This window comes from Ammospiza nelsoni, chromosome 3 (genome assembly GCF_027579445.1).
Source record: "Ammospiza nelsoni isolate bAmmNel1 chromosome 3, bAmmNel1.pri, whole genome shotgun sequence".
In the NCBI taxonomy this organism is placed as follows: Eukaryota; Metazoa; Chordata; class Aves; order Passeriformes; family Passerellidae; genus Ammospiza; species Ammospiza nelsoni.
Window position 1 is genome coordinate 7,735,997 of NC_080635.1, and position 26,026 is coordinate 7,762,022.

General features: G+C 39.2%; 1 protein-coding gene across 1 annotated transcript in view; it reads right to left on the bottom strand.

The window, feature by feature from the left end:
• Nucleotides 1-2,074: 2,074 nt before the first annotated feature.
• The window catches only part of CNIH3 (cornichon family AMPA receptor auxiliary protein 3), a 45,006-nt gene continuing 21,054 nt past the window's right edge, over nt 2,075-26,026 (bottom strand). The window contains exons 2-6 of the mRNA XM_059468668.1: nt 25,033-25,101; nt 22,369-22,416; nt 7,311-7,423; nt 4,734-4,877; nt 2,075-3,047 (exon numbers count right to left, since the gene is read on the bottom strand). Coding sequence (XP_059324651.1) covers nt 3,020-3,047; nt 4,734-4,877; nt 7,311-7,423; nt 22,369-22,416; nt 25,033-25,101 — 402 coding nt within the window. The 3' untranslated portion in view covers nt 2,075-3,019. The remainder of the gene's footprint in view (nt 3,048-4,733; nt 4,878-7,310; nt 7,424-22,368; nt 22,417-25,032; nt 25,102-26,026) is intronic.

The window sequence follows — 26,026 nt, forward strand, 5'->3', positions numbered from 1 at the left end:
AGAGAAACCCTTTAAAGAAGACATGGAGAATAGAGTTTCCTATGGGAGGACAGGAGACAGCTCACTTTTAACAGAATGGAGGGTGAAAAGGACTTCTTTCTCTATATATTGAAATCTTAAGCAGCATGAGAGAAAGTGTACTCAGGCTAATGTTGGCTCAAAAGCAAGTGGAATAAATTATCTAAGAATAAATTTATTCTGGAAACGAAAAAAAAAAAAAAAATTCAAGTACCAGAGCAGTGAAATCCTGGAAACACTCACTCAAAGCAGTAGTAGGACCAAATGAAGTGTTCTGCTTTCCAGTGGAGTTTGGTAAGTGTATTGATGAAGTTGCCTGCAATAGAGAACCTCTTTCAAATGACCAAGCACATCCACTGCAGACCTTGAAGTCTCCTGAGGTTACATTCAGAAGACCCACATAAACAACTGCTTTTTGTGCAAAGTCAAGAATTACAGCCCAAGGCCAGTTACAAAAACTCACAGAGCTTCTACTCAGCCCTGCAGGCAAATAATTGACCTCATACCAGTCCAGCTCATCCCTGAACCTCAGGATCTGAAAACTGTGTGTTTTTAGGTAAGAAGCAATCATACTTTCACCCATCCAACCTCACAAAATTCCAAGCCTTTCAATGAAACTGACTTGAAAACATGTATTTGGACTATAGGGAACCTGAAGTAATTTCATTTCATCTCCTGTGAAATCCTAGAAGATGCATGGAACGATTCAGTCACCTGCTCAGAGCTCAGAGATGAAAGTTTTATGAGGTAGCAAGACATCTACAAGTTATTCACTGTGACTTGTTCCTGTGAATCTGGTTCCTATACTGCTGTAGAACTGGATGATTTAGTCAGGATGCAGAGATGAAATTCAGTTACAAACAACCATCAGCTTTTCATGGGTTGTGCATTAATTATTCCTCTGCAGCAAGGCTCCATCAGTTAGCTCTGTATCAGTGCAGTGAAATTCCTTAGCTCAGGCCCATTCCAAGAGAACATTTCTGTATTGCCAGCAGGGTCAGTGTGATTGCAAGAGCAGTTCAGCCACCTCTGTGGTGGGTGCAATCCAAACCTATGAACCATCATAATCCAAATCAGCTTCCCAACATCTGATTTGGCAGCCTTATGCTTCTAGAACTGGGTATACTACATTGTATGAAGATAAAATGCATCCAATAAAAACAAACTACTGTAAATTAAAGAATGTCAGCCCTTGGGACAACTTCATATAAATATTGTTAGAATGATCCCAGTATAATAATGCTTGCACAGGCCAGCTAGCCCCATTCCAAGCAATGCCCAGGCAGGATTTGGGAGCTGGCACGGTCCAGGAGCAGAGTTATCATGCAGCCACTGTGCTTTGCTGGTTAACAGGATTTAATTTTGCTACTGCACAGACCAAACCAGAGTGAGTCCTGGCACTGCAGGCACACAGTAACTCCAGCTCCGCAGGGAACATGCCAGACATGGGATGACTCAGCAGCCATGGTGAGACTGCATCTCTCCAGCTGAGCTGCTGTGCCCAGCCTGAAAACACCTCAGAGCTTGGTTCAGGATCATTCTGCTGGCTCTCAGTAGCCAGACCAAAGGTGGTGACCAGGGAGCTCCTGCCAACAGGACCAGCTGTGAACAAGCCAGGGGACAGATGGGCCTCTCCACACTGTTCTCTGCCAATCTCTGGTAGAAACCCACCTTATGCAAGAGCTAAGCAGTGTCTGTGAAGGCTCTGGTGTTAGTCTCGAGTTTACAGCCTTGCTACTACCCACAGCACCAGTGACTTTGAGGGAATGAGTCTGGGTTCACCTGGATCAGCACTGAAATATATTTAGCAGCAGTTCTGGACACTTGATGCCTTTGACCTGGCAAACAGATGGACCTAAAATGTAAATAGATTGTGAGTATTTATGCAGATATGTATTTGTATATACATATATATGTATAAAGATATGCAGCCCATATAAATGAATTCAAATGAGAATTCTATGACAAAATTTTAAAACCTTTAAATTATAAAAAAACTGAACATCTTTCAATAGGAACCTCATACAAGACAAAGACATTTTGTGTATTTGTTCCAGCTTAAATTTTACAGCAGAAGTAAAACTTCAAAACAGAATTACAGACCACAATTAGCTGGTCCAGTATTTGCTATCCAGCATTGTGATAAATATAATAGCTATGTTACAATCCTCTTTAAATATATGCAGCTTTTACCTGGTTTGGGTTTGTTTTTTCAGTCAGAGGAACACTATTCTGATAAGTGCTTGGCCTGATTAGGTTAAACCAAATGTATTTCTACATCTCACTGAATGGTGTTGGTGCATCACAAATGAAGTACAGAAATATACTGGATGTTCACCTGCAGAAATAGCATATAGTTAGAATACAGAACGCTGAAACTGCAAATTCTTTTGGTATTGTTGTTTTGGTGGGGGAAAAAAATCCCAACAAACCAAAACAACTGAAGCAGTTCCATGAGACTTGACATCCCTGTTTGACTAGTGTCATGAGAACAGCCCTGCAGTTCAGTCACATATCCATCCAAAGTCCACTCACTGCTTGTTTTCAGAATGTTGTACAGCTCTTCTTTCCATGTAAGATCATCTTGTCCTGTGCTTCCTCAGCCCAGAATAGTCCTTAAGAAAAGGAATGTTGCTTCCTGGAAGACAGCAGGGACTACAGGCATTATAGTTTTAATGAATCCACTAAACCAAGCAGCATTATCCCTGGAAAGGTGAATAGTTGTATAATTTGGTCCATGTTGTTGCAATTTTTTTTTGTTTGCTTGGGTTTTGAAAATGATTTGCTGCAATACATTGAGAAACAGGAGACAAACAGAATTAACTCAGCCATTCTCCCATGGTATTCTGCTTCTCTTTGCTGGATCTCTCTTTCATGTACCGTATTTACTGCTGGGGTTCAAAGTTTTCCTCTTTGCTGTTTTTAATCATGCATCTCTTGGTTCACTCGTCCTTGCACCTCCAGCCTTTGTTGTTTTCAGTCCTTAGTGATGATCTTTCAGTTAAGAGCTCACCAGAGTGTAGATCATGCTGAATGTAAAAGAAAGACACAATATGAAAGTATCCCTTTGAAGCATGCAGAGCACTTTGATTTTTATAACCCTTTGCTGTCTGTTCCTCAGGTCTGGCTGTAATGGCCTGTGCTTTCCTTTGCATTCCTTCTATCTCTCTAAAGCATCTTAATTATGGTGTATTCAAGATGGGTATCAAAAGGCACTCAAGAAATAACAAATTCATTATCCACATCCTACTGCACCACAAGCTGTGTTTGAGCTTTTTAAAGCTCAGTCTGATGTCTGGATTTGAACAGCAAAGAAACAAAACCATTTTGCTTTAGCGTGTTTGATCTTTCAAACTTCAACCAGCAACTCTCAGCAGGGCAGGCAAGGTTTTCCATGAAATTGCATTGTTTTGATTCCTTTGGAAAAAAAACTCTGTGCACTAGAAGAAACATAAAATGCAGCCACCAGCTGGCCTGAATCCATACATATTAAATGCAACTCTGAAAAGCAGAGAAAACAGTATATATTGCCACAGCTCCGTTTTGCTGCAATTCTAATTCTGCCAATACCCAGGAAAGCATTGAAAAAATGTCTGTAATTTATACTATTTTATCTAGCACCAGGCAGTGGATTTTGGATGGTGGCCATGTTTCAGATTGAAGGGCTCAGAGGAAGCTGCACAGCAGTAAAGTCTCAGGAGAAATGCTACACCATACTGCTGAGCCGACTTTGATCCCAACACAAAAACGTGGAGTTAAAAAATGCTTTTTTCCCCACAAACCTCAATAGCATTTAAAAGGAATATTGAGAAACAACAATGTGCAGCAGTGACTCCTGAAGGTGTGGTAACAGCAGAACAGGTCAGACACCAATAATCAGAAGAGAAAAACACACTTTTCTTCCACCAGCACAAAAACCTGCCGTGCAGAGGGATGACAACATGCAAGACTGGCTTGAAGAGGCAACTCTAAGCAAATACATCATGGAGGAAGGAGTAGAAGAAGGACAGCTAAAGCATCACCTCCATTTAAAGTGTGTTAGAGTTTGTTGCCCAGCAGTTTTTATGGTGTGATTACACTGAGATCGTGGCAAGGCCTTACCTTAAATGATCCTGACATATTTTTGCACTGGGCATTTGTGCCTGTGCACTGAGGACATGTGACAGCTGAAAGGGGCAGGGGGACAATGCCCAATTGGTGGGCATATCTCCATGAATTTACTTTATTTAGGGGTTTGGATCATGCACAGGCTTCGCCCTGTCATGAAAGGGAACCTGTAGGAATGACTAGGGGCATGGTGCATCCCATGCCCCTAGTCATCCCACACAGAATCTACCTACCCATTTATTTACCATCTTGAGTATTTACTACACCAAAGGTATAGTATTTTTCTTATGATCCTCTTGAATCATAAGGAATTATAGTTTTTTATTTGGTGTAAGGCCGTTAGCACAACATTCACCATTTTACCCAAAAGATCACACAGAGAAGCAAAAGTTATTTCCTTTGGTTGGTGCTAGGGCCTGGCTCAGGCCTTAGGTAAACACTAAATATTCTGTACTGAAGTGCCAGCACTCAGCAGGAGTGCTTCCCTCAATCAACAGCAGAAGCAACCTTTTATGAGACTAAGGACATTGTCCAACTGGTTCCAGACATTCCTAAATGCAATTCCACAAATGAAATGAAAAGCAGCTTAGTGAAATGGCCAGACTTACCAGTAGAGATAGTAGAAGAAGGAAAGGAGGTAGAAGGCCAGCTTACACCAGGCCTCTTTCTGGCAGTAACTCAAGGTGTCTGCGTTCATGACTGCAGGTGGATCATAGGCCAGCTCTGAGCTGTCTGCTGGGCAACGAAAATACCTGAAAGAGCAGGAGAAGACACCTGGAATGATTCTCTAGTAATCTGTATTAAGTATGTGCAGACACACACCTGGCTACCATCTTCCATGATACAACAGGAATTCCCCTTTCTTTCCCATGTCTCTATTTCCAGACATTGCAAAAATCAGGATGCTGTCTAAGCACTCCTTTCTTACAGAACCAAGCAATTAATGAATGTGGATTTTCTGTGGTCTATTAATTCTTCAGATCAAAACATTTCCCCTTCCTACAGAGTTATTTCTGGCTTATCCACTCATAACTCACACATTGTGAGTGACAATATATGGTGGTTTGTGATCACAGAGAAGAGGAAGGATTACAGGGCTTTTACTGCACCTACACAACTGATTTCAGACAAGACGAAAGGTGACAGTCCCAACCAACTGGTAGCTAAGTTCCTCCAACTCTGAAAAGGAAAAAAGCCAATATGGAGCAATGTAATAAGTGGCTGACCAATGTTTTCTACATGTGGCATTGCTCAAAAATTTTCATCCAAATAATTTTCTTCAAAAAATATTTTTGTTCTTACACAGGACAAATTTCTAATTATTCTCAGCAATGACTGAGTGAGAAAATCATTACAAAGAACTTTTTTGGCAAAGGAGCTTTTGTCTCAGGTAGTTTGCAGTAAAAAGCAAAAGCAAAACAAACAAAAAAAGAAGTCCTCAACAAAGTTAATGAACTGCTCTAAGATCAGCACGAATCAGAGCAAATATTGTTATTTCTGCTGCTTTGACAAAGTAAGCAGAAGATTGCTGATTGCTTACAGATGGATAGACAGTCAGGAAGATCTAAAAACATCAAGCAAGTGATCAGCAGTAAACTTTGAAAGGAGATGTTCTCAAAATAACTTTGCCTTTCTCCCTTCCAATGTCAGTCACATCCACTTACAACCACTAATAAGATTGCAAGTTCTTTTATGAAGAACCACAGGTGGAATTTTGCTTAATTCTCTTCATTTGGATGAAGATATTACACAGTGTCTTCCCATGGTTCTGTGCAGAACTTTACACAATGAACCCAAACCTGCCTGTGGTTAAAGCCGGAGTAATTATGGAGTATCTACAGCAAAGCATATGAAGAATCATTAAAAAACAAAAAGAATCAAAAGTTTTCTCCAAAGGTTGATATCCTTACTTAGAATCAGATCATTTTCCCCTTGGAAAGAAAAAAAATAGTTTTTAGAAATCTTTTTAATGGGTCTCATTGTCACACTAAGAGTTGTTAACCCTTAGCAAAAGAGCAGCATAAGATATTGTCATTTTTATTGCAGCACAACAATAGAGAGAAAAGCACTTGTAGCTCATTTAATTTGCTTTCTGAGAACTATACTGGCACTCTAATTTCTGAATAATACACTTTATCATATGACTCTGCATTACCACAGAGCTTTTGCAGAAAAAAATATGTTTAAAAGCTACTGCTTTTTAGTTCCTGGTTGAGATGATGATTTTGAATTCTTTACAGAATTATTCTTCTGTTACCATATGTACCTTTGTAACACAAAGAGACCCTGACAGACAAAAATCATCTGTGCTTTTACAAACATTGTGAAAATGCCGAACTAGGGAAGTCCCAGACTGACAACCACAAAAACTGATGTTTCTTGGTTATTTTCAGAAGCAACAGAAAGCTGATCCTCCACTAGAATGCAGAGGGAGATGCAGCAGCAGAAGCTGTTGTCTGGAAAACAATAGCAGTCTTATGTGATAAGTTCTGGAACCCCCTCAGTGAATATAAACACAATTTAGAGGTCCAGAGTGGGAACACTCCCCACTTCTTCATATGGGCAGCATGAAGAAACAGCTCTTCATCTACTCCAATCCCTACTCCACGAGTCTCTAAAAGAGGATTCCCATGCAGAACAGAAATTCCCTGCTGTACAGAAAGAAAAAACTTACTTTACACTGAAAAAAAAATGTCCAAAAGCTGCCAAAGATGATGAGACACAAAAATCTGTCAACCTTCCCAGTCTGTTTCACAACTACAATGGAAAGGTTTCCTTGCTAGGGCTGAATGAAGAGGTCCAAGCTCTTTCAGATATGAATTGTCTTGCAACTCCCCATCTGTGAAGTATTTAGAGCCTCACCAAGCTCCACATTTAGATTCCAGCATATTTCACTTCCATGTTTTTACTTGTGATGAGTGCATCCTGACACCCTTCATCATATTCATCCAAGTAACTGAAAGCCACATTGTATTATCATATGTTTTCCTTAGCCATTCTATATCTTGAAAAAATTTCCTTTTTCTCTGGAAATGTAAGTTTCAGTGGCTTATAAGCAAGAGCCTCTAGGCAAGAGATGCTCATCTCCACTCCTACCACTGTCCTTCATTGTTCACACAACCTGCATGTGTGCTGAGCTGACAAGCAAGCCTAACAAGCAGCCAGCATATAAAAGAAGGGCTTACCTCCAGAAGTGATAAAAAAGCAAAGGAACATTTAACCCCAGCGTGAGCCACTCCTGAGCACATAAAAACATTATGCAGAAAAGACTGTGGATGGAGTACTCCGGCAGCACCAGCTAAAAGGAAAGGAACAGAAAGAACAGAAGTCAGTAACACAAACACCTCTTTGATTTTAGTCACCTAGGTAGTTTTTCAGAGAACAAATCAACTCTGCAAGTCTTGCAAGTCTCCTGTGTGTCTGTCCCTAGACACACCTCAGCTGGCAGAGAGCATGGCTTTGAGTAAGGAGCACAGCACCCAGGGCCAGGTTTGTTAAGGCTCTAGCCAAGTTTGTACTCCAAGACATGGGACAAATCACTTACTGCTTCATCTGGTGTTCCAGATCTCTCTCTACAAAACATACATTATATTAATGCCTCCCTCACAAAAGCATTTTGACATTAAATGAGTGCCAATAAAAGAGTTAAGAGTTTTCAAAGAATGAAGTGTTATTACTGAAGCATTCAGAAATTAAACAAAGCTACTCCTGAAGTTTTGCTTCTACATTGGAGGAATGTCTCTGGAAAAACAAAGCACTGCTTCTACCATTTAGACATGTTATATACAACTTAAAGAGATCAAATCCATTACCAAGTCAGTCTTGCAAGCACAAACCCACTAAGACAGGAAATTCACTTCCTAAGAAAATCCAAGGCTCCCTACACTCGTTGTTTCAGAACCATGACGATTCCTTCTATTAAAAGAGAAAATGAGTGGGCAGCTGGCAGAAGCAGAAATGTATGTGATGTTGATTCAGAGTAGTTATTTCAAAAGGCACTTTGCTTTCTTCACTGCTTTCTCATTTCTTAGCTGTCTTTCTTCTCTTGTTTTCTTCCCATGTCTTTTCTCAGAAATCTGTTTCTTTTCTTCAAGTCACAGAAAAGACTTATTTCCAGCAATGCATATTTCTCAAAGCCAGACAAACTCATACACAACTCATCTGCATCCACAGCTTCATCTTGGAGATACATCAACTTAAATTAAATCCCAAAAGGCATTTGGGGGCTTTTTTGATGACAATTCATTAGCATCTGTCAAATAATTAAAGGAAGCCCTATTTTTTAAAAAACAAGGTAAAATTTACTACACAGTTTTTCCAAATAACTACTCCCATAGAGCTGTGCTGCAAGGAATTCCATCATCTTGGCTCTAGGAGGCTTTCCACCTCACATGGGACATACTGTTTAAATGCATTTCACTTCAGCACTTGAAGAACTTAACAGATTTGGGCATCTCCGTGACTGTGCCTTCCACTTAAACATTCTCAAGGGCTTATTTTATGGGGATGAGAAATCATAATACAATTATATACTTCAGATTCCAGATGGTACTTATTTATCACTGCTGGATCTTTTTTTTTTTTTCAGTTTGAGAATGTGATTTACAACATGACTATAACCTTTCCCTAAAGAATGATTCATCTTCATAACAAATTGTAGACAAGAAAGGTCTTCATGATGTACATCTGCCCACTGAACATCACAACACTCAAAAGCATATTACATTCATTTTCACATATTTGATTGCTGGTTCCAACACAATACACAAACTTAGCTAGACTGCAGCCCTGGTGCCTGATCAGTGGGCTGGCTGGTAATAACAGGGAAGGAAACCCACGGTGAATATTTATGCAGAGCTTGAAAAACAAACCAAAAATCTGCAGTGAAATTAGAAAGGAAGCAAAGGAAGCTGAGGACTCTCAGAAGTAGGCTCACTTTCCAGTCACAATTTCTGGTGTAAATTAAATCTATCTATACTTGTGGTAGAATAGCAAAAGGGTCATTGATGTCTCTTCAGCCTTTTGTTGGAGTGGTATTTTCCTGTAGACATAAATAAGAAAGGATCATTGCTAATCACTGTTTCTGGAGAGAATTCCTGCAAAGAAGGAAACAAAGTTCAGCCTGCAAACCCAGTTACATTCAGCTGATATACTTCACAGACCAAATCTAAAAGGAGGTGTGAGACTTGGAAGCATAAAGTATAGAAAGGCACTAACTAACAGCAAGGCTTATGAGGTCAAGTAAATAACTAAAATAAAACACTGCCTCGGTTCTTGGCTCTAAGAATCATCCTGCCATTTGACACTATATCCTCTGAAAACAATGAAAACTGGAAATCAACTTTAGCAAACATGGGATTCAGCTCCTGGAGAGAAGAAAGCTGGCTGAGAAACAAGCAGCAGTCAATCCTTGTAGCTCCTGCTGAGGTACTCAACTGCAAAGCAACTTCAGTGGTACAGATAACTGCAACAGGGACTAAACCAACGTCTTTAATTCATTCCTGTGAGAGCATAGGAAGCTGTCAGATGGTAAACATGTTAGGATATAAATAGTACACTTCTATTTTGAACCAGGAACATCCTGATTCAAATAACGACCTCTGCTTTCTGACACAGCTCAGGATAAAGCTTGTGGTGGTTATGAAACATGGAGGAGAAGGAGAAACTGCCATAGCAGCACAACCCTATAGGGAGGCAGCTTGGTCACTTTGAGTCCCAAGCTCAAATTTACCACCAGAAATTCAGATGGCTGATATTTCACTGTGGAAAACCACAGGAAAACCTGAAAAGGAAGTCAGCTTCTAGAGAAAAAAACCCAAAATGCTGCTAATCAGAAATGCCTTCTGCTACAACATAAGCAAGGGAAAAAGAAACCACTGTAATTTTGTTAGTGTTGTTCTGATATAACTGTACAGTTAAGTAAATGTCCACATCAGTAAACCCTTATTCACAATTTAACATTCACATTTAAATGTAAAACCTTAGGTGGGTATCATGTTCATTACCATCTCACCACAAGAATTCATTCTCATATGAAGTAGTACACATACACTGCACATGGAGATTGATCCTTCTGTAATTCCATAGAAAATAAAGCAGGCTTTGCTATGGACAGACACCTAGAACTAAATAGCAGGAAAACAAGGACTGAATTCAAACACTTCTCAGCAGCTTCTTTCTGTTTTTAGGAATACAAGGACCTCTTCAGAGAAGCTCAGTCCTGAATAAAGTTATTCTGTTTCCTATTTCCTAAATCTGTTCTTTTCTTATACAAAAGATAAACCTGTCTTTTTCTGTCTGTATCTTTCCTCCATATTCTCTTTATTACAGATGGATACCTCCTTCTCAAATGTAATTTTGATTTTACAGGACACTGTATCATTTTTACATGGAATGACTCTTACAGTTTGTCTCACCAGTGAACAGGGTCCATAAAATACCTCATAGAAAACAGAACTGGGAAGAGATTATAGCAGGAATAATAATATCCCTTCATCAGTGCTGTTAAATTCTCACAAATCTCAAATAGTTTTCCCACTCTTAAGCCACTGAAATGTCAAGATGCTTCTTTCCAGCACTTTGCTTAGACCAATGCTCCCGAGTGCCACACACTAATAATAATAATTCTCACAGAATTGCTGTTCCTTCCCCAAAACACCCAAGAGTCTCCATCAGTCTCCATCTGCGCCTGTCAACCTCCACATGCAACCACAGATTTTACACTGTACCCAGAAATTGCCAGCCATTACACACTCTCTGTCCCTACCAGAGCTTCTGAGAGTCTTCATTACACTGTTAGAGGCTGAAGCAACTTCCTCTCTTAATGCCTGCCTTCTCCTCCATCAGATGGCAGGAAAATCCTGCAGAGAAGTGGGGGTTGAATCTCCTTCTGGTGATTACCCCAGTACAATCATGTTGTTCACCCTAAAATCACACCAGTCCCTTTCCATCCACCTGAAAGCAACAGAAAATTTCATCATGCATGTGTGGAACCACTGCCAGGCCCCAGAGGAGGTCTGATCCAAGTGCACTCTGCTTTATTGCAGTGGTTATTGCTACTGCATCTGCCTGCACTAGAGGAGGGCTGCAGCTTGTCACTATGGGGCTCATTTGCTGCTTTTTCCACCACATCCCTCAAAAAAAGCTGACAGAATCAGTCCTCATAAATAGCAGGGGAAAGAGGGGGTGGAGGTGTACCCAAGGTTTTCAGGACACAGGAGTTATTTCAATAGCACTTTAAAGCCCATCCCTGCAGAGCCTGCCAGAGCTAACCTGGGTTACTGGGGAGTGTCAGCTGAATTAAAGACACTGTGAGATCAAAGGGAGATTATTTAATGACTCTGAAATTCCCCTAACTGAACAGCACAGACTGGAAAAATCAGAAATGCAAGAAAGTGAAAAAAAGAAAGCAAAACTACACAAAAAAATAGTAGCAGCATGTGCCTTAGCCCAGACTGTGTGTGTATGTGGAATGTACATACTCTGAAACAAATCATCTGTTTCCTCCTGCTGCTGCACAAACCAAAGAAGAAGGGTCAACTATGTGTGATTTAAATACACAGACCATACATCTTAATAATTCCAACAGTTTTAAACATACTGCTCTGTTTAAACAGATGAAACACTAAATTTTACTCTTGAAATACAAGAAGTCTTCCCACTTTTCTAGTGTATCCTTCTAATCTACTTTAAATGATTTGGGTTACTTGACTTCCATAACCTCTTCTGAAAGGCTGCCCTAGAGCCCAATACAATGCTGTCACAGTAAATATACTAAGGTTTTCTGTCCAAATATTCAGGTCCAATTTATTTCAATTCTCCTGTTAAAATCCACACTTGCTTGTGTCTCTACAGACTGTTTGCTAGTTGCTAATTCAGTAGCAACAAATTGTTATAACACAAACATGTAACAAAACCATTTTAAGTAATTCAAAACCATGTTATGCAAACCTCTAAGAGTATTTAGCAGTTTGGTAGGTAGATTTGTGCATGCAGTTCAGAAGAAAATGCTTGGGAAATGGATTCCAGATCATCAAAAGGACAACATGCAGTTGAACCTACTAAAATCATATAGGCAGCTTTACATTTTATCTGGGGGAGAGGAGCAGTACACATGCAAGACTTAATGTTACAAACAAAATGTTTGAGAGCACAAATTAAAAAAAAAAAGAAGGATATAACATCTATGTTTTCACCCCTCCACTCACTGCTCGGGATCACAACGAAACAAAGCAGCAAAAAGTCAGTTCTTTGTGAAGGTAATTTAATTATTCTAAAGAGCTATTGCAATTTCTTTAAACATTTCTCTTAAGTGGATGTGAACATAAGTCACTCCACAGCACAAATACCAGACAATGAAATGAGTAACACAAAGAGCCTAATTAGTATTCTCACTCCATATCCATCTGTGACACAGTACAAGATCTAATATTAAAAGACAGGATTTCTGGATGCTCTTTCCATCTCAGCTACTAAACACATTTATATTTAGGCCTATCATTTCACTTCTCATTGTCTCTCTCTCTCTTCTGCAACATGGGGATAATTATATTCAATTCTATATATTCCACTGGTGCTACTTTCTGACTAGAATATTTAAGCTTTTTCTTAAGACCAGTAATAACTTTAACAGGAGTGAGAGATGAGAATCAGGTCTTTACAGGACACTCATCAGGAGTATCCATAAATATTCTGGTATTGCAGAGCCTGTGGAAGGTCACAGCAGCCAACAGGTAAAAAGGTTATGAAACGGATTTAAAAAAAGACTGAAAGGTCTGAAGGGCACCAGCACAATCCAAGAAGTGCCCCATCCTTGGCAGGCACGTCATTAGGGCAGATGTGCTGTGATCTTACAAGTGCATCTCCTCTGCAAACTGTTCTTTTCCACTCAGCAGGGATCAGGAGACATCTTTATGACCTTCCTTTTTCTAACGCTAATTTCGAACCAGCGACAGAAGCTGGGTTAGCTACCCCGGAGCGCCAACTCCTCTAATTCCCACAGTGCTGGCAGAAAACATGGTAATAAACCTCTCCTTGCCCTACCTCACTTTGGTATTTCAGGCACAAGCAGCCAGGACACCCCGCAGCTGGGCTGCTCCAAGAGCTCCTGCCGCCTTTGTGTGCTCCCCCAAAACCAGGGAGAACGGTAATTAGCGCAGCAGCTGCTCATTAGGAGCTACAAAACCAACCCTTGGTTCACAGGCAGGGCTGTGAATGCACAAACCTCAGGGATGATCAAAATGAAGTTCAGCCATCTGCAGGGCTCAGGAAGGGCCCTCAGGCCTTCTCTTGGGGGTCTGCCCAAGACTGACACTTCCATAAATGCTGGAAACGAAGTGTTCGCTAAAGGGCTGCTTCCACATCGGGTGTATGAAGAGTGGCAGTCTGAGGAAGCAGATTTGGTGCAGTGCAGACGTGGCAAAAGACATTTCCCTCCCTGGCACTACAACAGCTTTATAGAAAACATCAGCAATGAGATGCAAGGCAGGACATTTAACTCTCAGCAGAAAAAATACCTGCATCCATAAACAGGTATGGGGTGGAATCATTGTGCTCTACATTCAGGGATTATGCTGCTTTTTGTAATTGCTCAGTAGCTTTATAGGGTGTGATCCCAACTTAAAGCCACACTGAACATTCTGCCAAACATAACAGTGACCTCTGGTTTAACTTCCTTCGTTTTATTAAAATGCAAATACTTACTTTATTGCATACTGGATTAGAGCAAATATAGGCCATTAGCAAGTCAAATTCTGCCAATATTTCAACACAGCTCTGAGGAACAGATGCATAAATTGCATCACCCCAAGTGGCTGAGAAGTACACTGCTCTCAGGAGCACAGCACAGACAACATTACTCATCTACATTTTTGCTGCATCTTTAGCTTATTCCACTGTTACTTGTGATGTTCTCCCACTGCAAGGACTTATGTTTACAAACCCTCCAGAGGAGGACTGGGAGAAGCTGAATTGTAGAGCAAGAGGCCATCAGTTACAGAGTGACACTTTGTTTGGCACTTTGATTATTGACTAAACACTTAGAGATGAGATTAGCAGCAAAATATAGTCAGTTAAGCTGAAATAGTTTCATACAGAAATATTTTCATGAGTAATAACACTGTGATATCCTTTAAAGGATATTCCAGTTTTCATCAGGCATCACTCTGGCAAATCCTACTTCTCCCCTCGACTAGAAGAGGAATAAGGACCAAACTGTGGCTGAGTCACAAGTTTGAACTCTTCACTCTTGTAATAGTTTTCAGAACTTCTCCCATTACAAGCTCCCCCTGCTATGAGCACCTGGCAGACACAGCAGGATCTATCTTCTCATTATCCCTAGGTAAGCACACAGACATCCTTAGGCAATTATTGCTAAAAATAAACAATTGTTATGTTCTAACTTTTCAAAAGTGCTGATTTCAGGAACTTGTAAAATTGACTAAAAATAGTGTTGGCACAATTCACTTAATCAATGAGTGTCAGTAGTGAATGAATTGCCTGCCAGAAATACTACACTTCCTCTCAGTCCTTTAGTCCTATTTTAAGGGCTTTCTTTCCAGATATGATACTGTATCCAAAGAAAGGACAAAAGGGATTATATTCAGTATTTTTACTGCAATAGTAATATTTTTTAGTAGATATGAATGCAATCTCTAAAATAAAACAAAGTGTGAAAAAGAGATGCACTATCTCTAGTCAAGAAAAAATTATGGGATAATTTGTGTACAAAATATAAATACTGCCCATTCTTTGATCCCAATTCTATTATCAGTTCTGCAGAATAGCTTCTGTGCCAAGTTCCATTCTTTCTGATGAAATTCAAACTATGTGGGTGCCCAAAAGACTAACTGAATAGGGAATGCCCAATTTTATCCCATTCCACACTTCATAGATAACAAATAAGGCAGAAAAGAGTTAAGAGAGGGAAAGAGGGAAGCTTTTAGATTATCTGTGCTGAATTTTCTGTCAGAGTGCAGCATTGAAAAAGGCAGCTTGGTAACAAAGGCACTGAAGGCCTGGAAATCTATTACAAGATTCAGGGAAAATCATTATGTCCTTCATCCTTCTGGTGAAAACAAAACCTCTACCAAGTGTGAATCACTGTGAATATATTAACTCCCTCCTCATTTAGGCAAGCTGCAGAAAACAATTAAACCAACACAGAGCTAGTGAAAGTGTGTCACACTTCAGCTACAATATTTTACTTGCTTTTCTTGTATCTCCACTTCTCCTGTGGAGATACTTCTTTCTTTCTTTCTTTCCCTTGCACAACCTAAGGACAGCCTCACTGCTTACATGAACAGAAGATTCAGAATTTATCTCCTGCTTCTTTTGACTAGTGAGAGATGCTGTGTGAAAGTTGTCTAAAAAGAACTCCACCATAAGTCATGATTTTCATAAACTCAGAATTGTGTATTAATACATTTTTAGCTAACTTCACTTTTTACCCTTGAAGTGTAAAAAATACTCTCTCCTAATGTAAAAATATCTTGTCAGAGCCACTCTGAAGGCCAGAATAAAGTTGGCTTTATCATGCAATAGAAGTTTAGCAGTACCTTTCAAGTAAGAATGGAGTACTGAAATACAGACCAGTTTTGGGCTTCTCACACATGTTTAGAGTGTAACGCACTTTAAAAAGTTTTGGGGCACTTCAAACAATGGAGAACTTCAATGAATTTAGTTTTATGAAGCATGACGCAATCACAGTCCAAATCCTAATGGAGACAATATGCAGAGCAGGGCAAATTTACACATACAAAATCTGCAGGTACAATTAATACCTCTGAAGCAACAAGATCCTTTATTCCAGTGGCTACATGCAAACTCTGAATTTCTTCTGAGGCAGTTTGGAATCAGTTTGGAATTTTGTGTGCGCATGTATAGCAGAGGAGTGTAGCTCATACTCAGTGTGACATTGACAGAGATCTAGCTCATCTTATTGCCCCTGTTCATTAGTATTTCTGTAGAGCAAACATCCCAAGCATCTAAGCATACAACACCAGATAATTTCATTCCCAGCAATCTGATATCAATGTGACCACAGCAGTTTGGGTCTGACTCCAAACTGGGCTGGATTTGAACAGCTGCTGTAGAGATCCAAAACTCCATGCAATTATTGAACCCACAAATCATCAGACCTCTCAAAAACAGCAAGGAAATTTTTACCTTTGGTCAAAAATAAAAGATTCAAGCTCTGCCTGCAAGCAAGAAAACCAAGCAGATCTGCAAAAACAAAATTTCTATCATCAGAACAACTGTGCAACCCTTCCTTTCCTGTTGTGTACATGTCTGGTGAGTGTAAACAAATGTTCTTCATATTTATTACCATGTGGTTTTGGTAGCATCTGGCACAACCAGGCATTACTCTTTACCTGAGAGCAAAAGCACTGCTGTAACACAAACACCAACACAAACATTATAGAAAAGGAGAGCCAAGTCTTGCTGAAAGTCATCTCTCAACACAACCTTTAAAAGATCAAAGTATCCAACTATGAGAACAGAATGCAAAATTCAAAAAGTGGCAAAATGTAAGACAACAGAACATCCACCTAAAGACAACAAAAGCAGAGTTGTGTTATATTTTCTTCCAGAAAGGCAAATGTGTAACAGCCTAAAACTACCATTTTGACTTAAGACAGTTTTAAAACATGAAGTTTTCATCTGATAATGTTAACTTATAATATCACTGTAGTCCCAATAACAGATCATATGTTTAAACCTGCAAAAAAAGGATTAATGAACATCTGTTTCCGATTCACATTGCTTATCAGGCCAATTAATATCAAGTTCAGATCCTGACTAAACTATCTAATGTGATTCAATCAAAAGCATTCAACTCTGTTCTGAGCCACTGAAATTGTAGTGCAAAGACTGGGGAGAAAAAAATTTAAGGCATTTGAGATGATAAAAACAATCTTTTAAATACACAGTATTTACTTAAATAGTTTTATAAACTGCCTGGGTATAACCTTCTGTGTTGCCCTGAGTCACAAGGAGACACTGAATAACAACCTGGGTATCTGCAGTATTTTTTCTACCCACAGAATTTTATATTCACTCTTCTGAAGATATCCACACTGTCCCTTGATTGGGGTTTATGTTCCCAGTCACTCTGTGGGAAGGGTCTCCTGACAGTTTTCCTGCTGCCCAGAAGATTACTCAAAACTCAGCAGTTTCCTCACATTGATGAGGTGTGAAAAGAGAGAGCATTAGATACATCAAGAAACATGACATGTACAGAGAAGCCAGCAGCAATGATGAACTCTGTGGTCTCTAATGAGAGTGGACAAAGTTCATGTGCTCCATCATTGTAACAATCGCTGCTAACGGGAAAAATGTCACACGCTGCCATTTTGTGTTGCCTTCTGTGATCTTTGTTTGAGCAGCAGTTTATCAGAACTCTGGAAACATCATCCTCTTTCTCCTGTAAGGCAGAATATCACTGCTATTTCCACAGCCCAAAAATGCCTAATGATTAGACTGAAAATTCTGTTTTCCTCTTAGATAACACAAGTACCTAAGCTTCAAAGACAAGTCCACTACCAGGTAAGAGGAAACCTGGGATATATTAACCCTGCAGACTTATCCCTCTAAGTGTGGCTATGCTGCAACATTTTCTTTTTCTGTTAAGTCCAACTTAATGAGGAATTAAAACATATATATTGAGGTTGTAAAAAATGTATAGCACCACCAAGGTAAAACCATTGCTGCTATTCCCAGTTTCACAACAAACTAATTGTCTTGCTGCTGGAGTTTCCACTTAGAGATTTCTCAGCCCCAGGGAGAAAGTGTGATTCCTTCTTACAATATGGATGATTATACACCATTTTCAAAATTCCTTGTGATTATGCATCACATTTGCTAAATTTGCTTATATAAGCTCACATTAAGCATTTTAATGAGCCATGCTATAGGCTTACAGAAGGGCTCTGCTAATGACCATCAGCCTGCAGACTGAGTAAAAGAATGCTACACATCCATAAATCCCTAAATGCATGATGAAGCAATCAACAGACAGACCCTTAAAATACACACTCTTAAAATCCATCACATTATCTCAGGCTTGTCAGTGACCATGAGGCAGAACAACAAAAAGAGTGATCCTGGCAATAACTAGCAAATTTACCAAGAAGAAAAGAATGTGATCAGTAATTGAAATGAGCTACTGGGACACCTGACACTCCTCAAAGGAGAGTGGCCACTGGAGCTGCTGCAAGCAGGGAATGCTAGGAGCCACAGGAAGGTAAAGGTCTGGAGCCTATCAAGGTCCAAGTAAAAAAAATTATTTTATATGGCAATTACTCCAGTGCATATTGGTCAGTCTCCTCCAGCCAAAATATGGGAGAAATAAAAAAGGCAGCTGGATAAGGGTAAAAAGGGAAAGATAGAGCTTTTTAACAAGGTTGATTTCACATAATATTTAGAGACCTATAAAGGAAAAGAACCTCTGTACTCAAATAATCCTCTTCTGGTATTAAGGAGAAGCCTAAAAGCTAAATTTCCCTGTTAGCTGATCCAAGGAGCTCAGTAATGTTTCACTGAACATATTGTGGGGTTTTGTCCAAATTTTGGGAGTCTGCTTTCACAGCTAACAAACACGCATGACACAGACATAGGACCAAGCCTTATCTTCATCCTCAGAATGCTCTGTCCACAGCTGAACCTGTGGTGTTAACCCAAAACCCTGCAAGCTCCTATTTGCTCTGGATGTCTCTGGACTGCTGTTGCTTGCACACATGTGAGTAATATTAACCTTTTTTACAGAATATATAAATGTTGAAATGCACTGAAACAAAACTGTACAGACTGTGTGTGTCAGGAATTCTGTATTACACTCACTAGGTTTTACATTTTATTTACACTGTCTCAGTGTGAATAGAATGGCAATTCTACAATAACTCTTTGAGGTCCTGTGGGTTTTGGTTATTTACCAAAGCCTGTAAATACAGTAAAACATAACTACCACAGGTATTAGGACATATAAAATGAAATATAAATTTAAAATAGACATTTATTTTACTTCTGCAAAGTGGTAAAAACCAGAATTGAACCTTGTAAACACCAGAACTACTGAATACTGAATTAATTTCCACCATTACCACAGCAGATCCAGCTCCACTGGAAACCACTGTGACAGAGGCACAAGACCAGACCAAGCACTGGCGCTGCCCAACCACCTAACTAAAACATTTAAACTTCCTTCAAAAATGTTAGGTGATAGGTTTTTAGGTTTGTTTTGTTTTAAACACCCCAGCTCCTGATTCACTATTTACTATGCTACTGCTGGTACTGGAGTGCTGAACTGGCTGAGTTGTGTTATTCAAACCCAGCCCCTGCAGGGGTTTTTGTCTGTGTGTTTGTATTCTTCAAGACAGTTCAAGTTCATCTGGAACATCTTTGAGATTAATGTCACCTTGCCTGTGGTTAGAATTCCTGCTGAATTTACTCTCTTCCCATCATCCCTTGAGGATTTGTAAAAGCCAAAAAAACCCCAAATAAAATCAAGGAAAAGGATTGAGCTCTGGTACAGTACGTTCTTACACTTACAGTTTTAGGAGTTTTAGGCATAACTTAACTAAAATGCTGCACTACATCAGAAAAATGAGTAAAAGTCTGATCAACCCCAATTCCCTCCCCACTAAGTTCCAGTTCTGATGTTCAGAAATCATTCTTACTTTAGCTTAATGGGCTTTAAAAACAAATATATGCTGATAATTGGAGAAAAGTTACTTAAATTGTTGAGCAGTGTCTGGCATGAGCAAACTGAAATTTGAAATGTGTTCACTGAGCAAGAAGTTCAATCAACTCTCCTCCTTAGTGAGGATTTATTGAATTAATTCCAAAATTATGATGCATAACCTAATCAAAATTTAATTTAAATTTCCTCCAAGGTAAAGTAATAATATTGCAGTGCTTGATTAATGAATTTGACTGTATTTTAATCTAGGAAATTCCTAATTGTCCTTAATGTTAACGTAAGTATCAATTAGGAATTAAAAAAATGAGGAATCAATCTGTTGGCTACATTTCTTGAAATACAACTGCAATTACAATTAAATAATATTGCTGTCATCAGTAACTGAACATATTTTAACAGCTCCACCAAAATATCTTCAGTAACCAGAAAATTTAGGTTTATTCAAAGCTACAGCACTGTAGAAACAAGGAGCCATGTGTTCCTGCATGTCTACATGCCAGCACCATACCTACCCGCTTCACACAAACCCTGCTTCTTTTAATGATACAGAAACATTTTCCCCAAACCAAACATCAGAAAATGCCTGGCTGCAGAACAGTTGCATCCTCCATTCTATTTTGGAAAATGTAAATAAGTTCCATAAGTATATATAATATCTGGTGAAATATCACACACCTGGTCACAGTTTCTCAATAAACTTCTCAAGTGTTTTGGATATAAACCCAAAAACACATCCTTAAAAATGTCTTTGCTCGCTGGAGTCAGAATTCTATGACATATTTAACAATTTAACAATTCCCAAGGACCCCTTCTAAAACCAGTGAATAATGAAATTGAACATACTTTTATAGCCCGCCTCTAACCTCTTTTAAACAAGAAATTTACATCAGTTCTTAAACATTAAGTTCTAATGTCAAAAATAGCAAAATACCACTGTTTTCAATGCCCTAAAAAAGAACTTCCTTCAAAACAGGTATGCTGTTGTTTCATAAAAATAGAAACAGACCCTAAAGCCACACAATATTGAAAGATATATTTAGTACTTGCTGGAAGAATCCTAACAGCTATTTTCCTGTATCAATATAGCTGGCACTCAATTCTTTACTGTTTTTCCTCAATTTTCCTCTCTGCCACATAAAACACAGCTATTTTTAGCGGTTGTCAGATTTGAGGGCTACAAATCTCTGTAGTTATTGCACCCTCCTCTTCTTGCATATAATCTCTCAATTAAAACAAATGTCTCCCCAAAGAACTTTGAAGAAGAGGCTGAATTAACAAACCATTTAAGTGAAACAGAAGCAAGCCAATCCCTTATGAATACAGAGTCTGCAATTAGCCAAAAAGCTCCATTTTGCCATTCACAACAAGGCCAATGTGCAATAAAAATTAAACATTGATGCAGGCAAGGCATTCCCATGGGGCTCACATATATTAAACCATTACCACTCAACAGTTGCTTTATGTCCAAGAAACTGGGGCACAGCTTGAGACTGGCTGGCTGCCTGTTTGATAAAGTGGAAAGCTATTGGTAATAAGTATTTTCCTTTATTTTTGTATCTCAAGTGGCATAACCAGGCTCAGGAAATATTCAGATGTGGCTCTCAGCAGCCCATGCTCACAGGGGTGCCAAACAGACAGGATTCAGGTTCTCACTGAGCAGAGGAAGGCAGCCCATAGGTTCTGCATGGAGTCACAGTTGTGCCTTTGGATCAGCCTACAGTGGTAATCCCCAGCACTGGCTTTCCCAAAACCTCTGAGGATGATTTTTCTTAAAACCTGATCTGAATTTAGGTCTTAGCTTGATTAGGTTGTGTTCAGCAGTCCCCACTGCAGTGATGACCTTTTTAAGGAAAAATGTAGGATTTAGGTGGCTTTGTTACCACTCTGCAGAATAAAATGTATAGAAACTTGAACACAGAATAAAATAGTTTGGAACCATAATTATTTTTACTTCAATGGGACACAGTCAGGAGAAACAAAGATTGCTTATTAAAATCATATTTGAAGGCACAAATAAGTAATCCACAATCTATCAGCTCCTTCAAATGTCTCAGAAGCTGAGGCACTCAGCATCTCACCTGTGTCAAGCTGAAATACATACTCTTACCAACTTTTCCATCAACCAGAAACCTTGAACATTATATAGGTAACTAATAAAAATGTTCAGCATGTCAAATACTAAGCCAGTGCTCAAAAAGAAAGGGTATTTTTAAAGCCTGTACTACAACTGTAACAGCAGTTTAATAGGACTATAAAAGAACCTCCAGTTGCAACTGTAAAAGGACTTGCCACCTTGGAAAAGCTCATTCCAAAATAAATGGGCTGGTTTTCTGAAGTTCAGTTTTTATCCAGACACCCTCCATTATTTCAACCTTTTACAATTTGTCTTGCTCTGTCCTTACAAGGTCATCCTGACATTCACTTCTCAGTTGAATCCAGCTTTCCATCAACAGAGTGTGAGGATCAAAGAGAAAATAAATGCACATTGCCACAGGATGGCTTTAATTCTCATAAACTCCACAAATCCTTGGCTGGTTCACGCTCACCTTTCGCAGGAGGAAGCAAATCCGCTCGATATTCCTCAGCCTCTCCCTCTGCCAAGAGAAAGTGGGGGAAAGGCAGGAGATTAGCTGGTGTCACAAATGAAGACAATATATCACAATTACAAGGGGTCAGTGTTTTAATTAATGGCTGCAGTGAAGCAGCACATGTTATTAATCTGGATTGACAGCATTCACTTCTTACCCACTGCTTGCAAACCCAATGATTTTCCCATTTCTAAGTCCCAGTAAGTTATTTCTCATTTGTTACTGTGTGTGGCAATATCAGCTGGGGATTCAAGCCTGTGTTAGCCTTCAGCAACTCTTCTAAGTCATCATTTGTGGTTCTATCCAACTGTGCCAGTTGATACCACAGAGACCTGGTCTTGCATTTTCAGGCACCCAACCTCTAGCTTCAAGATAAACCTGAGTGGGAAAAACAATGAAGTTTGCATGGCAGCTCATCCTCTGTCACTAAGATGGTGCCTGAACACGTGATACTAGAATTTAACACATTTGTTACTGTCATATTTTCTGAAAAACCCCTTCACCTGGGATTTTCCTCCTGGGAAGCTGAGAAGCTTCAGAGTAAAAAGGAAAACAATTTTATCTGATTTGCTTCTCCTGTGTTTTGCTCCTTTGGAATGTGTTTGGAGATTGTTTACCCACAGGTGATTGTTTCATTGGTTTCATGTGAGTTGTTTTGACTCAGTGGCCAACCAGTGCCAAGCTGTGTTGGGACTCTCTCCAGAGTAATGAGTTTTCATTATTATCTTTCTAGCCTTCTGTAAGTATCCTTTCTGTATTCTTTAGTATAGTTTAGTATTCTTTAATATAACATAGTATCATAAAATAATTAATTAGCCTTCTGAGAGCATGGAGTTAGATTCATCTTCCTTCATTGGGGCACCTCACTCACAACACAATACACATTAGTGAAAAATATCTGCAATGGCCTAGAAATGCCACTTTAAACAACAGATGCATTCAGAAATACTGAGAATCACTGTAATTAAGCATTGTGACTCAAAAGATGTTCTGAAAACTCAACTCAGAGAAACAAGACAAATCAAAGCCAGGCTTTCTTTTCAATGGCTCATAATGAGAAGCTCACCAGCAAAACCAAATTTCACTGCATAGCCCCTTGACTGGAGTTACTGTGAAAGATTCTACTTAATGTTAGTTACTCTGCAAAAAGCAGAGTGGGTTTGCTGTCCTCAGAAAATTACCTGGTATTTTCATTTTGATATGGCGAAATATTCCAAACAATGAATGTTTTTAAACAGGTAATTTACCATAACAATGTGAGAAGCCAACTCCCCCTAAGCCTTTTGCTTTTCAAATGTTTTCAATCTCAAGGCTGTGCCAAATTTAATTCTAGTCTGCAAATAAATAGATTTTTTTCCCTTTTCTGTCCCCAAGTTTAAGCCATTGAGAGCCACAGAGGCAGTGGCAACTTCATAGGCCCCAGAAAAATACTCTTTTTGGAGTAAAATGAAAAATGCCTCTTTTTGGAGTCTTGTAATTTTTTTTTATTGTGGAGACCAATTCCATTACCATTTTAAAATAAAATGAGATTATCTCCATAGAGCATCTCAACTTTTAGGAAGTGAACAATTTACTAGAATTTGGTACATATAAATTCAGTGTGTAGTTCTCAGATAGGAAGTAAAAACAGATAAAGTGGATTGAAAATCAGATTACAAAACCAGATTATATCCACTGAAGTCCTCTATAGGATTTCTTAATATAATTTCCTTCTTTTCTTCTCATTCTTTGCTTATGTATTAGTGAACAGTAAAAAAAATATTCTAGGATTATAAAGTTTATGCTTAAAATCATCAGTGGTTTAAGCAGTTCATGTCCTCAGCTGAGTTATGAAACAAGGTTAAATGGCAAAGTAGTGGCTACTGCATCTGGTTATCAGTTGTAGGCAATTCAGCAAGCTGATGCTCTGCAGAGATCAAATTCAGCACCTGTGAGAATCATTGTCCTTCCCACTGAGGTGATGGGGAGCCAAGTTCTGCTCTCAGCTCTGGTGGTACAAACTGGCACGTGCAGCTGTAGTCAGCTACATCACCCTAGATTACTGCTTTAATTAGCAGAGGAATTTGGATATGCTTAAATCTAGGCTGCCTTTCTGGTTCATTAGTTAAAACTGAGTTTACAATCCAAGGTATTTAATGCTCGCCTATAGGAGATGCAGCAGAAAATGACATTTACTCCTAAAGCACAGGAGAGTCCAGAGGCCTGCCATGGGACGGAGAGGTCCAGGCACACAGCTCTTAACAAATTCTTTCAAGTTTTTAACTCATTGATACAGGCAGTAGGGGAGAAAGTGGTCATCCCATGCTCAAACACAGAGAAAGCAAAGTGTTTCAAAAAGGAAAACTTGTGCCACAGAATGAAAAGGTGAAAAAGAAAACATTAGCATCACATGACATTCTTCAGCTTTTGAATTTCCAAATTACTTTCCTGCCTCCTTCAGCAAAGAGGAAAGCCATTAACATAAAAATCACCATCTGGCTTCCTCAGACTGGCCTAATAAATCAATTTTCCAAACCACAGCTGACTTCACAAGACACTCCCAGTTCATTCCCACACTCATCCTTCACCAAGAGCTCGGTGCCCCCTGTTTCTGGAGCAGCCCCAGCCCCTGGCTGTACTCACTGCATGGGCTGGGTTGCACTGGTCGATGGGGCTCTTGAAGTCTGTCCGAAGCTCATCGAAGGCAATTATCTGAAAAACAATTTTTTCAAGTCTTGTAATGAATGCTCCTTCAAACACTTATTTTCCTTAAGGGACTAATCAGATGCATTGCCTGCCTTCCTCACTTTCCAGGGAAAATATGGGAAAATAGTTTCCCTGACACACTCCCTTTAGAAGTAAGTAGTTAAAACAAAACATGGGATACTCCTACGTATGACACCTAGAACTCATTAATCTGTCACTCTGCAAAATCATATCTATAGCCTTTTCAGTGCTGCTACTTTCCATATTTCTTCCCTCAAATCAGCAAGATTTCTTTTTTCAGATTTCCACATGACAGAAAACGACTTCACAAACGAATACATCTCCATATTTGATGGAAAAAGTCATTAACTGCCTAAAACACAGAGATGCATCTGATATAATGTTCCAGGTTTAGTACATAAACAGCCTGTTTTTATTAGTTGATAAATCTACCTCAGATATTAATTCTGAGTTAGTATCAGCTTCCCCATTAAGCTGCTATTCATTAACAAGAACGCTCCTCAAAAGGCAAAGCACTCTAGAGCAAACATGCCCTTCCTAGATTCTGGCAGGTTTTAGAACTTTACTTCAGACCTCATTAGTGGAGAGATGCCTTTTGCTCAGGTCCTTTGGTTTCCTCCATGAACAGATGGATTGAGACATCCTGGTTAGCACTGGTGCTTTTAAAGTACAGCAATTTGTCTATAAAAATAATAGTGTTTGATAGCATTTTCTTGGAAGATCTTGAGTTAGACCTATTGAAGAGCTAGCATTTTCTTGGAAGAGTCTTTTCTTGGAAAGAAAACAGCTGTAATAATCCTCAGCACACTTCATTCAAAGATCTCAAAGCACATTCTTAACTTGGTGTTTGCATTCTAGTAATACCTTTTCTGCTGCTTTTGTCTTGCTTCACCCAAGGAAGGAAAGCTCC